This window comes from Hyla sarda, chromosome 9 (assembly GCF_029499605.1).
Source record: "Hyla sarda isolate aHylSar1 chromosome 9, aHylSar1.hap1, whole genome shotgun sequence".
Classification (NCBI taxonomy): Eukaryota; Metazoa; Chordata; class Amphibia; order Anura; family Hylidae; genus Hyla; species Hyla sarda.
This window is the reverse complement of record NC_079197.1, coordinates 168,968,167-168,984,668: the sequence shown is the minus strand read 5'-3', so window position 1 is coordinate 168,984,668 and position 16,502 is coordinate 168,968,167. Positions and strand designations below refer to the sequence as shown.

The 16,502-nt window shown below is 42.6% G+C and overlaps 1 protein-coding gene across 1 annotated transcript in view; it reads left to right on the top strand.

Moving 5' to 3' along the window:
- The window catches only part of LOC130290299 (oocyte zinc finger protein XlCOF7.1-like), a 30,036-nt gene extending 14,210 nt beyond the window's left edge, over nt 1-15,826 (top strand). The window contains exons 2-7 of the mRNA XM_056537716.1: nt 3,078-3,211; nt 3,288-3,464; nt 3,532-3,676; nt 6,934-7,022; nt 7,098-7,206; nt 12,802-15,826. Of these exons, the coding sequence (XP_056393691.1) occupies nt 3,134-3,211; nt 3,288-3,464; nt 3,532-3,676; nt 6,934-7,022; nt 7,098-7,206; nt 12,802-13,475 (1,272 nt within the window). The 5' untranslated portion in view covers nt 3,078-3,133 and the 3' untranslated portion in view covers nt 13,476-15,826. The remainder of the gene's footprint in view (nt 1-3,077; nt 3,212-3,287; nt 3,465-3,531; nt 3,677-6,933; nt 7,023-7,097; nt 7,207-12,801) is intronic.
- Nucleotides 15,827-16,502: the final 676 nt, after the last annotated feature.

Below are 16,502 nucleotides of genomic sequence, written 5' to 3'. Positions count from 1 at the left end.
CTACAGAATAAAAATTAGGTGTCATTTTTTGCAGAAACGGAAGCCCCCTAAAGCTACAACATTTTTTATTTTGTCGCACAATTTTTGGGTAAAATGACTGATGTCATTACAAAGTAGAATTGGTGGCGCAAAAAATAAGCCATCATATGGATTTTTTGGTGCAAAATTGAAAGGATTATGATTTTTAAAAGGTAAGGAGGAAAAAATGAAAGTGGAAAATCCTTAAGGGATTAAAAAATTTTTTGCTATTGCACTCCTTATGTAAATAAAAATAAAATCATTCTAATGTACCTGTTTAAAAAAAAAATTTGTTTCCTATATTTTATTTGTGTTTAAAAAAAGCTGCCACTAGGTGTCTACAGCACATTTCCCCCCATCTCTTGCACAGACTTTGGACTCTTGCTGGACTGGCAGAAGTCCAAAATTTAGGAAATGCAGTCTGGAGTGCTGAGGGGTGTGTGTGCAGCCTTAGCCAATCATAGCTCATCTCACACTGAACTGCTCTGGGCTGTGTATAGCAGAGTGAGGGAGGAAGTTCTCCCCTGTATGGCTTCAGATGATATCACGCCTGCTGGGGAACGCCCCTTCCCAGTCTGTGAATCTGACTGAGACTGAGCAGAAAATACAGAGTTATATCAAGGTTGAAAACTATAAAATAATAAAAATAAAGGCAGGGGGTGGTTTATCATGTGAACTGGGGGGATTATAACATTTAACAAGATCTTGAGATGTACTCTTTAAGGTATGAGAATAGGATGTGGAAATACAAACCCCTTAGTGAGGTAAGAGGAGACAAAAGAGCTGCTGCAGCTGAACTGGCCAGAGCCAGATACTATACTGACTGTAAGGATACGTTCGCACTGCGGAATCTCCGCTCGCTGAATTCTGTAAGCAGAGATTCCATCTGACGGCCGCCACCGAAAATACTTTGGCGGTAGAACCACGCAGCACTGCGCTGTCACCATTGATGGCTATGCAGAGTTCGCGGACTTCCGTGCAAAGAATGTACATGTTCTTTCTTTGGGCGGAACCACCCCCCCCCCCCCCCCCAATAAAAGTTTAAATTTTTCCTATTTTTTTAAATAAAATAATGTAATAAAAAAAAGAAATCATAAGTGGTCCCACCACGTGCGTAAATGTCTGAACTATTAAAGGGGTAGTCCAGTGGTGAAAAACTTATCCCCTATCCTAAGGATAGGGGATAAGTTTGAGATCGCGGGGGGTCCGACCGCTGGGGCCCCCTGCGATCTCTCTGTACGGGGCCCCGGCTCTCCGCCGAGATAGCGGGTGAGAGCGCTTCGGCTCTGCCATAGAGTTGTATTGAGGGGGCATGTCGGCCGCCGCCTCGTGCGGAGGTCGACACGCCCCCTTCCAGCGGGCTGTCGGGGCTCCGTACAGGAGATCGCGGGGGGCCCCAGGGGTCGGACCCCCCGCGATCTGCAACTTATCCCCTATCCTTAGGATAGGGGATAAGTTGCTCACCACTGAATCACCACTGGACTACTCCTTTAAAATATAAGGTTATCTAAACCGCACGGTCGATGGCGTACACGTAAAAAATACCAAAGTCCAAAATTGTGCATTTTTGGTCCCTTCATATACCATAACAATATTAATAAAAAGCGATCAAAAAGTCCCATCAAAACAAAAATGGTACCGATAAAAACTACAGACCACGGCACAAAAAATGAGCCCTGATACCGCCCTGTAAATGGAAAAGTAAAAAAAGTTATAGGGGTTAGAAGATGCCAATTTTAAACATGCAAATTTTGGTGCATGTAGTTAGGATTTTTTTTTAAGTAGTAAAATAAATAAAACCTACATGAATTGGGTATCCTTGTAACCGTATGAACCTACAGAATAAAGATAAGGTGTCATTTTTACTGAAAAATGCACTGCGTGGAAACAGAAACCGTAAAAGTTTGCAAAATGGCAGGGTTTTTTTTTCATTTCACCCCACAAATAATTTTTTTTGTTTGCCCGCAGATTATGTTATAAAATAAATGATGTCATTACAAAGTACAATCGGTGACGCAAAAAACAAGCCCTTATATGGGTCTGCAAATTGAATGCGTTATGATTTTTAACAAGTTACGAAAAGACGCAAGTGCAAAAACTAATATTGTACTCCGCTGCTCAGCGTTTGGAACAAACTGTTCCAAACGCTGGTGCCGGGAGCTCGTGACATCATCGCCCCGCCTCCTCATGACATCACGCCACTCCCCCTCAATGCAAGTCTATGGGAGGGGGCATGACAGCCGTCACGCCCCCTCCCATAGACTTACATTGAGGGGGCGGGGCGTGACGTCATGAGGGTGTGGGGCTATGATTTCACAAGCTCCCGGCTCCAGCATTTGGAACAGTTTGTTCCAAACGCTGAGCAGCGGAGTACCCCTTTAAGGACTCAAAATAATATTCGTTTTTGCACTTTATTTTTTCCTCCTAACTTGCTAAAAATCATAACGCGTTAAATTTTGCACCTACAGACCCATATAAGGACTTGTTTTTGTTTTATTTTTTGAGCAGCGGCGTATCCCTTTAAGGTGAAAATGGGCTGAGTCCTTAAAGGGGTACTCCGACCCTAGACATCTTATCCCCTATCCAAAGGATAGGGGATAAGATGTCAGATCGCGGGGGTCCCGCTGCTCCCATAAACTTGCATTGAGGGGCCGGGCGTGACGTCACACTGGGGCGGAGTCGTACATCACGCTCTTCCGCTCGCGTGGTCGGGATCCAAAGCCTCCAGCGTTGCCGGAAGCCGTTGAGGTGGGTGCTGCAGCCGAGATCCCGGGGGTCCCCAGCAGCGGGACCCCCACGATCTGACATCTTATTCCCTATACTTTGGATAGGGGATAAGATGTCTAGGGGCGGAGTACCCCTTTAAGGGGTTAAAGTGACAATTTGCTGATAACACTGAAAAATAGAGATATGCACCTTGGGGAACTCCAACCAGCTGAACAGAGTTCATGTAGCAATGGTGTTACTGCTCTGGGACACAACATATACATAATTATCATTTTTATTACATTGTTTATTGTATCTTTCAATGGATTTTAGCATCTTCTTTTGTTCTCCAGGGTGCCGTGGTGTAGGACCCTTCTCTACTAGATTTGTCCTTTACTCAGTTATTAGGATGGACAAAGACAGGAACAAAATGACTGAGCGGATCTTAAACGTCACCTTGGAGATCATCTACTTGCTGATTGGAGAGGTGAGGGATTCTGGGAATTATAGTACATGAGGCTTCCTGTGAATAAAGATATTTATCAGTGTCCTCCCATACACAGGATTACACAGTAGTAAAGAAATCTGAGGACTGTATGGCACCCAGCATTCAACAATGTGTGTCAGGAGGGTGGAGCAAGAGCCAAATCCCCAATGTCGCTCCTCCACGTCACAGTCTGTTACATGAGGAGAGGATCCTGGAGCTCACCAACAAGATCATTCAGATGCTGACCGGAGAGGTGAGTGCTGCAGGGAATGCTGGGATATATTACAATAATGTGATGACTGTATCATTGTACCCATCAGGTCCCTATAAGGTGGCAGGACATCACAATTTATCTCTCCATGGAGGAGTGGGAGTATTTAGAAGTACATAAGGATCAATATAAGGACATTATGATGGAGGATCAGCGGCCCCTCACACCACAGGGTAAGAGAAGACTTGATAGCTGTAAGGGAAAGTTTTTGAATCTCCTAGTTGCTCCTCAGATCAGTGTTTCCCAACCAGGGTGTCTTAACCCCTTAAGGACGCAGGACGTAAATGTACGTCCTGGTGCGGTGGTACTTAACGCACCAGGACGTACATTTACGTCCTAAGCATAACCGCGGGCATCGGAGCGATGCCCGTGTCATGCGCGGCTGATCCCGGCTGCTAATCGCAGCCAGGGACCCGCCGGCAATGGCCGACGCCCGCGATCTCGCGGGCGTCCGCCATTAACCCCTCAGGTGCCGGGATCAATACAGATCCCGGCATCTGCGGCGGTTCGCGATTTAAATGAACGATCGGATCGCCCGCAGCGCTGCTGCGGGGATCCGATCATTCATAACGCCGCACAGAGGTCCCCTCTCCTTCCTCCGTGCGGCTCCCGGCATCTCCTGCTCTGGTCTGTGATCGAGCAGACCAGAGCAGAAGAAAGCCAAAAACACTGATCTGTTCTATGTCCTATACATAGAACAGATCAGTATTAGCAATCATGGTATTGCTATGAATAGTCCCCTATGGGGACTATTCAAGTGTAAAAAAAATGTAAAAAAATGTAAAAGTAAAAGTAAAAAAAAAGTGAAAAATCCCCTCCCCCAATAAAAAAGTAAAACGTCCGTTTTTTCCTATTTTACCCCCAAAAAGCGTAAAAAACATTTTTTATAGACATATTTGGTATCGCCGCGTGCGTAAATGTCCGAACTATTAAAATAAAATGTTAATGATCCCGTACGGTGAACGGCGTGAACGAAAAAAAATAAAAAAAGTCCAAAATTCCTACTTTTTAAATACATTTTATTAAAAAAAAAATTATAAAAAATGTATTAAAAGTTTTTTATATGCAAATGTGGTATCAAAAAAAAGTACAGATCATGGCGCAAAAAATGAGCCCCCATACCGCCACTTATACGGAAAAATAAAAAAGTTAGAGGTCATCAAAATAAAGGGATTATAAACGTACTAATTTGGTTAAAAAGTTTGTGATTTTTTTTTAAGTGCAACAATAATATAAAAGTATATAATAATGGGTATCATTTTAATCGTATTGACCCTCAGAATAAAGAACACACGTCACTTTTACCATAAATTGTACGGCGTGAAAACAAAACCTTCCAAAATTAGCAAAATTGCGTTTTTCGTTTTAATTTCCCCACAAAAATAGTGTTTTTTGGTTGCGCCATACATTTTATGATATAATGAGTTATGTCATTACAAAGGACAACTGGTCGCGCAAAAAACAAGCCCTCATACTAGTCTGTGGATGAAAATATAAAAGAGTTATGATTTTTAGAAGGCGAGGAGGAAAAAATGAAAACGTAAAAATTAAATTGTCTGAGTCCTTAAGGCCAAAATGGGCTGAGTCCTTAAGGGGTTAAATAGCGTACTCCCGTGGAAAACTTTATTTTTTTTTTTTTTTTAAATCAATTGGTGCCAGAAAGTTAAACAGATTTGTAAATTACTTCTATTAAAACATCTTAATCCTTCCAGTACTTTTTAGAGGCTGTATACTACAGAGGAAATGCTTTCCTTTTTGGATTTCTCTTCTGTCACCACCACAGTGCTCTCTGCTGTCCATTTTAGGAACTGTCCAGAGCAGGAGAAAATCCCCATAGCAAACATATGCTGCTCTGGACAGTTCCTAAAATGGACAGCAGAGGTCAGCAGAGAGCACTGTGGTCGTGGGAGAAGAGAAATCCAAAAAGAAAAGCATTTCCTCTGTAGTATACAGCCCCTAAAAGGTACTGGAAGGATTAAGATTTTTGTAATAGAAGTAATTTACAAATCTGTTTAAAGGGGTACTCCGGTGAAAACCTTTTTTCTTTTAAATCAACTGGCGGCAGAAAGTTAAACATATTTGTAAATTAAGATAATAATGTGTAGCTCACTTATGATATAGAGAGAGTATAGTGCTTGAGGTTAAAGGTGGTACCCCCACCCTAGGGGCCTAGTCTAATATAGGGGAAAAAATATATATATAAAATATATAAAAACCAGTCCTCTAAAGCACTAGGGGTATGGAAAAAGAAAATGAGTGAATAGAATGTGGATCCAATTGTTTTAGTGAAAATAAAATTGTGTTTATTATGTAGAATAATATAGTATACAGCCAATCACCTGGCAGGACCCTGGCAGGTGAAAGGCAATAAAATGTTAAAATATTAATAAAAAATAGCACAAAAATACAAAAGATAAAATAAATTAAATTAATATCCGCTGTAAAGATAAAAAGTCTCTTTTCAATGATCACAAGTCTCCTTGAGAAGAAATAGAATCCATCAATGCTGTATGCTAAAAATCACAAATAAAGCGTGGATGCCGGGAGTGTCACAAGTATCATATAGTCTTGCATATAGTCTTGACTATATGATACTTGTGACACTCCCGGCATCCGCGCTTTATTTGTGATTTATTTTATCTTTTGTATTTTTGTGCTATTTTTTATTAATATTTTAACATTTTATTGCCTTTCACCTGCCAGGGCCCTGCCAGGTGATTGGCTGTATACTATATTATTCTACATAATAAACACAATTTTATTTTCACTAAAACAATTGGATCCACATTCTATTCACTCATATTTGTAAATTACTTCTATTAAAAAATCTTAATCCTTCCAGTACTTATTAGCTGCTGAATGCTACAGAGGAAATTCTTTTCTTTTTGGAACACTGATGACATCACGAGCACAGTGCTCTCTGCTGACATCTCTGTCCATTTTAGCAACCATGCATAGCAGATATATGCTAAGGACAGCATGGTGGGGACTTGGGTTCAAATCCCACTAAGGACAACAATAAATAAACCATTATTATTATAATAACGTCTGCAGAGAGAACTGTGGTCGTGATGTCATCAGAGAGCATTCCAAAAAGAAAAGAATTTCCTCTGTAGTATTCAGCAGCTAATAAGTACAGGAAGGATTACGATTTTTTAATAGAAGTAATTTACAAATATGTTTAACTTTCTGCCACCAGTTGATATAAAAGAAAAAAGGTTTTCACCGGAGTACCCCTTTAACTTTCTGGCACCAGTTGATGTAAAAAAAAAGTTTTCCACGGGGTTCCCCTTTAAGGTGTTACAAAACCACAACTCCCTGCATGCCTGGACAGCCAAAGGCTGTCCAGGCATGCTGGGAGTTGTAGTTTTGCAACATCTGGAGGCACCCTGGTTGGGAAACACTGCCTCAGATGGTCACCCTGCACTCACTGCATATGTGCATTTTACAGATAAACCATGTAGGAGTGATAAACCCGAGAGATGCCCCAGTCCTCAGGATGGGTCAAGTGGACATCTGAATGCGTCACAGCATCAACAGGTAGAAGGATAAGAGCACATTACAGAGCTATGGAAACAGGACACTTCCTACCTTATCTATTGTCTTTTTTTGTAGATCGATGACCTGATTATTGTGAAAGTGGAAGAGACAGAGGAGGATGAGGAGTATTATGGAGGTGATCTTCCTTATAATGAGGAAAAAAATGCTACCAATATCAGCACAGGTGAGTTTAGAACAATGCCCATTCTAAAAAATAAATCTCTACTCACCTCCATCGTTTCCATGGTGCCCGTCCTGCTCTGGTACCCTGCTGCAATCCTCTCCCTGAGCTGCGGCGTCATGCTTGTTCCCAAAGTGATATTGGGGCCTAGTATGTCATACTGCCATTCTGCCAATCACTGGCTGAGATAGGACATCGCTGTGGCAAGTGATTGAGCGGCAGTATTACTTTTCACATGTCACAGAGACATACCAAAATGGTTGGGGTCTGTTCTGACCCCCAGGATAATTAGAACAAAGTGGGAAAAGCATGCAGCTGTGTGCTTCACTCCCTAGGTCACTGCGTTCTCTGTCCAGTCGCACTAGAGGGGCTTTGTAGACGTATAATGCGGCCTGTCTAGTGCAACTGGACAGAGATCGCAGCAAGCTGGGAAGTGAAGCACACAGCCATACGCTTCTCCCTGTAAGCTTAAATTGGTGGGGGTCTGAACACTCAGACTCTGGCCCATTGAAACTTATGACAAGTCAAACGTTTTGTTAAATGACAAGGACACTTTAAAGGGGTTCTCCACTAAAAAAACATTTTCTTTTAAATCAACTGATTCCAGAAATTTAAACAGATTTGTAAATTACTTCTATTAAAAAAATCCCAGTCCCTTCCAGTACTTAGCAGCTACTGTATAATACACAGGAAGTTCATTTCTTTTTGAATTTCCTTTCTGCCTGATCACAAGTGCTCTTTGTTGACACCTCTGTCCATGTTAGGAACTGCACGGAGTTGCTATGGGGATTTGCTCCTACTCTGGACAGTTCCTAAAATGGACTGAGGTGTCAGCAGAGAGCAGTTGTGGTCAGGCAGAAAGGAAATTCAAAAAGAAAAGAACTTCCTCTGGAGCATACAGCAGCTAATAAGTACTGGAAGGATTGGGATTTTTTAACAGAATTAATTTACAAATCTGTTTAACTTTCTGGCACCAGTTGATTTAAAAGAAAATGCTTTCCAGTGGAGTACCCCTTTAACCTCTTAAGGACCAGGCATGTACTCATACGTCCGTGGGAATTTCGGTCCCCACCGCGCGCCGGGCGGGGACCGGACCGGGGTGACTGCTGATATTTATCAGCAGGCACCCCGCGCAAATGCCCAGGGGGGTCATCAGACCCCCCCATGTCGGCGATCGGCGCAAATCGCAAGTGAATTCACACTTGCGATTTGCGCGATTCCAGGTCATTACAGGTCTATGCTGACCCGGTGACCCGGAATATAAGGGGGATCGCGGGTGTCTAAGACACCCACAATCCCCCTGAAGAGATAGGAGTGAGGTGGCAGGGGTGCCACCCCTCCTATCCCTGCTATTGGTGGTCTAGATACGACCACCAATAGCAGATCGGGGCGGGGGGGGTTAACTTTTGTTTTCCCCGTCCTGCCCACCCACAATAGGCGGGGCAGAATGGGGAAACGACAGAGGACCGGCACCGAAGTCCACTTACCGATCTGCGGAGGCTGCGGGCGACGATCGGTGTCGGAGATCGGCGGTCGGCGAAGTCGTGCAGCAGGCTCCCTGGATCCGACGGAAGCCGGTAACTTGCCTAGCAACATCTGGAGGGCTGCAGTCCGAGTCCACTATATAGTGGTCTCTATACTGTAGCACTCCAGATGTTGCAAAACTACAACTCCCAGCATGTCCAGACAGCTGTTTGGGCATGCTGGGAGTTGTAGTTTTGCAACAGCTAAAGGGCTACAGTTTGAGACCACTATATGGTAGTCTCTGAACTATAGCCCTCCAGATCTTGCAAAACTACAACTCCTAGCATGCCCACACAACTGTTTGCTGTCTGGGCAAGCTGGGATTTGTAGTTTTGCAGCATCTGGAGGGCCACAGTTTGCAGTGGTCTCTATACTGTAGCTCTCCAGATGTTGCAAAACTGAAAATCCCAGCATGCTGGGAGTTGTAGTTGCGATCCCTCCAGCTGTTGCATAACTACATCTCCCGGCATGCCCTTCGGTGATCAGTACATGCTAGGAGTTGTAGTTCAACAGCTGGAGGCACACTGGTTGGAAAATATTGAGTTAGATAACAGAACCTAACTGAAGGTTTTGCAACCAGTGTGCCTCCAGCTGTTGCAAAAGTACAACTCCCAGCCTGCAGGGTCTGTCAGTACATGCTGGGAGTTGTAGTTTTGAAACATCTGGAGGTTTGCCCCCCCATGTGAACGTACAGGGTACATTCACACGGGCAGGCTTACAGTAAGTTTTCTGCTTCAAGTATGAGCTGCGCCAAATTTTTCGCCGCAGCGCAAACTCCTAGCAGGGAACTCACTGTAAACCTCCGCCAGTGCGAATGTACCCTAAAAAACACTACACTACACTAACACATAATAAAGGGTAAAACACTACATATACACCCTCTTACACTGTCCCCCCCCCACAATAAAAATTAAAAACGTAATGTACGGCAGTGTTTCCAAAACGGAGCCCCCAGCGGTTGCAAAACAACAACTCCCAGCATTTCTGGACAGCCACTGACTGTCCAGGCATGCTGGGAGTTTAGCAACAGCTGGAGGCACCCTGTTTGGGAATCACTGGTATAGAATACCCCTATGTCCACCCCTATGCAATCCCTAATTTAGTCCTCAAATGCGCATGGCACTCTCTCACTTCGGAGACCTGTCGTATTTCAAGGAAACAGTTTAGGGCAACATATGGGGTATTTCCGTACTCGGGAGAAATTGCACTATTCATTTTGGGGGGCTTTTTCTCCTTTTACCCCTTATGAAAAGGAAAAGTTGGGGTCTACACCAGCCTGTTAGTGTAAAAAAAAATTTTTTTTACACTAACATGCTGGTGTTGCCCTTTACTTTTTCTTTTCACAAGAGGTAAAAGCAAAAAAAGCCCCCCAAAATTTGTAACGCAATTTCTCCTGAGTACGGAAATACCCCAGATGTGGGCGCAAAATGCTCTGCGGGCGCATTAGAAGGCTCAGCAGTGAGAGTGCACTATGTACATTTGAAGCCTAAATTGGTGATTTGCACAGGGGTGGCTAATTTTACAGCAGTTCTGACATAAACGAAAAAAAATAAATACCAACATGTGACCCCATTTTGGAAACTGCACCCCTCACGGAATGTAACAAGGGGTATAGTGAGCCTTAACACCCCACAGGTGTTTGACAAATTTTCGTTAAAGTTGGATGGGAAAATGAAAAAAAATATTTTTTTTCACTAAAATGCTGGTGTTACCCTAAATTTTTCATTTTCTCAAGGGAAAATAGGAAAAAAAGCCCCCAAAAAAGTAAGAAAATACCCCAAGTGTGGATGTAAAGTGCTCTGCGGGCGAACTACAATGCTCAGAAGAGAAGGAGCGCCATTGGGCTTTTGAAGAGAAAATGTGTCCGGAATTGAAGGCCACTTGTGTTTACAAAGCCCCCATAGTGCCAGAACAATGGACCCCCCAACATGTGACCCCATTTTGGAAACTACACCCCTCACGTAATGTAATAAGGGGAACAGTGAGCATTTACGCCCCACAGGTGTCTGACAGATTTTTGGAACAGTGGTCCGTGAAAATGAAAAATTTAATTTTTCATTTGCTCAGCCCACTGTTCCAAAGATCTGTCAAATGCCAATGGGGTGTAAATACTCACTTCACCCCTTATTAAATTCTGTGAGGGGTGTAGTTTCCAAAATGGGGTCACATGTGGGGGGGTCCACTGTTCTGGCACCACTGGGGGCTTTGTAAACGCACATGGCCCCTGACTACCATTCCAAACAAATTCACTCTTCAAAAGCTCAATGGTCCTCCTCCTCTTCTGAGCATTGTAGTTCGACCACAGGGCACTTGATGTCCACACATGGGGTATTTCCATACTCAGAAGAAAATGGGGTTACAAATTTTGGGGGGTATTTTCTGCTATTAACCCTTGCAAAAATGTGAAATTTGGGGGGGAAATACACATTTTAGTGAATATTTTTATTTTTTTTTACATATGCAAAAGTCGTGAAACACCTGTGGGGTATTAAGGCTCACTTTATTCCTTGTTACGTTCCTCAAGGGGTCTAGTTTCCAAAATGGTATGCCATGTGTTTTTTTTTTGCTGTTCTGGCACCATAGGGGCTTCCTAAATGCAACATGCCCCCCAAAAACCATTTCAGAAAAACGTACTCTCCAAAATCCCTTTGTCGCTTCTGAGCCCTCTACTGCGCCCGCCGAACACTTTACATAGACATATGAGGTATGTCCTTACTCGAGAGAAATTGGGCTACAAATATAAGTATACATTTTCTCCTTTTACCCCTTGTAAAAATTCAAAAATTGGGTCTACAAGAACATGCAAGTGTAAAAAATGAAGATTGTGAATTTTCTCCTTCACTTTGCTGCTATTCCTTTGAAACACCTAAAGGGTTAAAATGCTGACTGAATGTCATTTTGAATACTTTGGGGGGTGCAGTTTTTATAATGGGGTAATTTATGGGGTATTTCTAATATGAAGACCCTTCAAATCCACTTCAAACCTGAACTGAATTGAAAATGTTGTGAAAAATTGGAAAATTCCAAAAGTAAAAACTTGTCAATTTTATGATGCAATCATAAAGTAGACATATTGTATATGTGAATAAAAAAATTATTTTGAATATCCATTTTCCTTACAAGCAGAGAGCTTCAAAGTTAGAAAAATGCAAAATTTTCAGTTTTTTCATCAAATTTTGGAATTTTTCACCAAGAAAGGATGCAAGTTACCACAAAAATTTACCACTATGTTAAAGTAGAATATGTCACGAAAAAACAATCTCGGAATCAGAATAATGATTATAAGCATTCCAGAGTTATTAATGTTTAAAGTGACAGTGGTCAGATGTTCGAAAAATGCTCTGGTCCTAAGGTGTAAAATGGCCTGGTCCTTAAGGGGTTAAAGCATACCTGTCAGATCCCACAAAAAAACAATACTGTTATATGTTACTCAGTACCTCATCCTGGTCATGTACATGTAATTTATATGTCTCTATCACCGATATTTCACAAAAAATATCATATTACAGCTGCTCAACGTCTTTTCCATCTTGTCAAAGGGAGGGGGCGTGTCCCTCTCTTGCCTGCACTGTGATGACTCCTCCTCCTCCCTCATTCTGCCTCCAGCTTTTGCAAAACTAAAAGCATGCCCAGACATCCTTTGACTGTTTAGGCATGCTTGGAGTTGTAGTTTTGCAACAGCTGGAGGCACATGATTGGTGTTACAGCAGTGTTGCTGCAGGGTGTGTTCCTCCTGCAACCTTGTCAATCAGCCATCTCATGTCCATGACCCTTGGACACACTCATGCTGCTGTTGGACTCATCAGTGTCCCAGGAGGTATGGGGGCCCCTAGTGGTAGGACTTTCAAAGGCAGTTTTCTTTAATAAAAATTATTTCTTTAGAAAAACTATTGTTTTGCCAAGTAGTACAACATATAAAAAGTTTTTATATCTGACAGTGCCCTTTTAAAGACTGTTGACTTCTGATCATTACCTTGGTGATTTCTATTGAATCTTAATAGCAATGGAAAAGTGGAACCTTATAAAATATTGATTTTGTTGCAAAAACAGAATATAATCAGTTTTCATTTCTAGGAGACGACCTCTCCAGGGGCTCAGATGGACACCTGCTTTCATACTCAGACTGTGAAGAAGAACATAACAACATCACACATACTAACCATAGTGGAGATCCACCCTCTGATTCCACTACTCCCACAGAACCATCACCAGATCAGCCACAGGTTCCTAGACCCTTTCCATGGTCTGAATACAGGGAGTATTGTAGAAACAAATTAAATTGTTCAACACAGAAAACAATTCATAGAGATGAGAGACAATTTCCATGTCCAGAATGTGAAAAATGTTTTTCATACAAATCAAATCTTTACGACCACCTAAAAATTCACACTGGGGAGAAGCCATATTTATGCTCAGACTGTGGCAAATGTTTTACCCGCAAGTCAGATCTGGTTAGACATCACAGGACTCACACTGGGGAGAGGCCGTATTCCTGTCCGGTCTGCGGCAAAAGTTTTGCCATGAAATCAATTCTTGTCGGGCATCAGAAGACTCACACCGGGGAGAAGCCGTTCTCGTGTCTGGAATGTGGGAAAAGCTTTAACCGGAAATTCAGTCTTGTTGTCCATCAGAGGATTCACACTGGGGAGAGGCCATTTGCATGTTCAGAATGTGAAAAATCTTATACTAACAAAAAACAACTGGTTCTGCATCAGAGACTGCACACGGAGGGGGCCACTTTACTTTGAGCAGAACATGGGGAACATTTTACCCATAAATCCTTTTGCACATAAGAATATGTACATGGGAGCAAAAGCACTTTTATAGTTTGAACTTTTTCGTTTAAAAGAAAAATGTGAAAATTGCCACAAATTAGATTTTTCTGGTTTGTAACATTGCGAAAATGTTACCGAGATATTAGGTTTTGTTACATGTAAAAAATATCCGTCAGTGGAAGAGCCAGTTTAATGATCAGTGATTGAAATGTCCTGCGAAGAATGGGAAAACTAACGCAGTAATGGTTACAAGTTGTTTGTCACTGTGCCATTATACGTGTTTGTTTGTATACAGGATTTGTCAGGGAGCGGTAGCCCTTCTGGGTGTCCCCCCTGGTGGTCTAGGGGAGGTGTGTGCGACCATCAGGTTCCACACCTCCCTGCAACCCCCAGGCATCTTGGCTTTGGCTGAGACGCCATCAGTATACGTCTCCTTGGCTCATACCTTGGTGGACACCAGGTGCATTTTTGGTCCCTTAGTAGCTTCGGCAAAAAGGGACATTGAACCCAGACCTTTGCAGGTGCCTTTTTGCCCGGAGGTGAAGGGTAGGTTTGTTAAGGGGGGCTCTCTCCTATTGGAGAAGGGCTTTGCTATAGACCGCATCCTTTGTGCACATTTTTTTTAGTGGGACATGTTTGCACTCTTTCTTGCACTTTGGGTGATAGAGAGCATGCGCCTCGGCTAAAGGGAGTATAAGAGACAGAGGCCCTCATTTACTATTCTAAACCCGACTTCTTTTGTCGGGTTTTTTTGTCGCATCTTTGTCTGCGCCATGTCGCAGACATGGTGCGCCAGTCTGCGACACGATGCGAAATTTTTTCCCCACGGACCCGATGTGGATTCTCCCAAACCCGAAAAAGGGGCGTTACCCGACATTTCTGAGCTTTCCCACGTATTTATAAAGGTTTCCAACCCGAATTTGTTGAATTGTTGTGGATTTTTTCCCGACAGCTCAGAGGAGTTGGAAACCAAAACCAACAAAACCCACGTGCGACAAACAGGATGCGACATAATAATAAATACCAGGGGAAAAAAGCAGTCGGGTAAGAAAGCAACATTGACTTACAACCCGATTTTCTAAGTACCGTAAATGAGGGCCAGAGTAATCTATGATGTCATTGGATGAGGCTCCCCAGGTGTAGACAGATGTGGTGGTCATTCGGGGCTTGCTGCTAGTAGAAGATGGAGTAGGTCCCACACTTTGCCCCAGCTGGTGGAAGGCTCTCAACCTGTGACACTAACCACAATGAGACATCAGTGTAGATATAAAATGTATAAAAAAGTATTATACTACAGAGCTGAATTTACAATTCTATTTGTGAATGGAAACAGTAGATAAACTTATGTTAAGGAAGCAATCCAGGAATTGTTATTTTTTTAAATCTTTTTTTATATAGTGCAGCATAGGCTATTATTTATTAGGTTCTTGTATATGCCTTGTGCTTACCTGTTTTAACTGATGTGGCAGGCATGAGTTTTTGCCCATCTTGATTCAGGTTGAAAAAACACCAGAGTCCCACAAGTTCAACCTATATCCCTAATGAGTCCCTACTGAGTTGATCCAGAGAAAGGCAAAATAACCCTCATACTAGAGGTAAAAATTCCTTCCCGACTCCAAATATGGCATCAGAATAAATCCCTGGATCAACGTTCTGTCCCTATAAATCTAGCATCCATAACCAGCAATGTTATTATTCTCCAAAAATGCATCCAGACCCCTTTTGAATTCTTTTACAGAGTTCACCATGACCAACTCCTCCGGGAGAGAATTCCACAGTCTCACTGCTCTTACAGTAAAGAACCCCCGTCTGTGCTGGTGTAGAAACCTTCTTTCCTCTAGACGTAGAGGATGCCCCCTTGTTATAGATACAGTCCTGGGTATAAATAGATCATGGAGAGATCTCTGTACTGTCCCCTGATATATTTATACATAGTTATTAGGTCTCCCCAAAGCCTTCTTTTTTCTAAACTAAACAACCCTAATTCTGATAATCTTTCTGGGTACTGTAGTCCTCCCATTCCCCGTATTACCCTGGTTGCCCGTCTTTGAACCCTCTCCAGCTACACTATATCTTTCTTGTACACTGATGCCCAGTACTGTACACAGTATTCTATGTGTGGTCTGACCAGTACTGTGCACAGTATTCTATGTGTGGTCTGACTAGTACTGTACACAGTATTCTATGTGTGGTCTGACTAGTACTGTACACAGTATTCTATGTGTGGTCTGACCAGTACTGTACACAGTATTCTATGTGTGGTCTGACCAGTACTGTACACAGTATTCTATGTGTGGTCTGACCAGTACTGTACACAGTATTCTATGTGTGGTCGGACCAGTACTGTACACAGTATTCTATGTGTGGTCTGACCAGTACTGTACACAGTATTCTATGTGTGGTCTGTCCAGTACTGTACACAGTATTCTATGTGTGGTCTGACCAGTACTGTGCACAGTATTCTATGTGTGGTCTGACTAGTACTGTACACAGTATTCTATGTGTGGTCTGACTAGTACTGTACACAGTATTCTATGTGTGGTCTGACCAGTACTGTACACAGTATTCTATGTGTGGTCTGACCAGTACTGTACACAGTATTCTATGTGTGGTCTGACCAGTACTGTACACAGTATTCTATGTGTGGTCGGACCAGTACTGTACACAGTATTCTATGTGTGGTCTGACCAGTACTGTACACAGTATTCTATGTGTGGTCTGTCCAGTACTGTACACAGTATTCTATGTGTGGTCTGACTAGTACTGTACACAGTATTCTATGTGTGGTCTGTCCAGTACTGTACACTGTATTCTATGTGTGGTCTGACCAGTACTGTACGCAGTATTCCATGTGTGATCTGACCAGTACTGTACACAGTATTCTATGTGTGGTCTGACCAGTACTGTACACAGTATTCTATGTGTGGTCTGACCAGTACTGTACACAGTATTCTATGTGTGGTCTGACTAGTACTGTACACAGTATTCTATGTGTGGTCT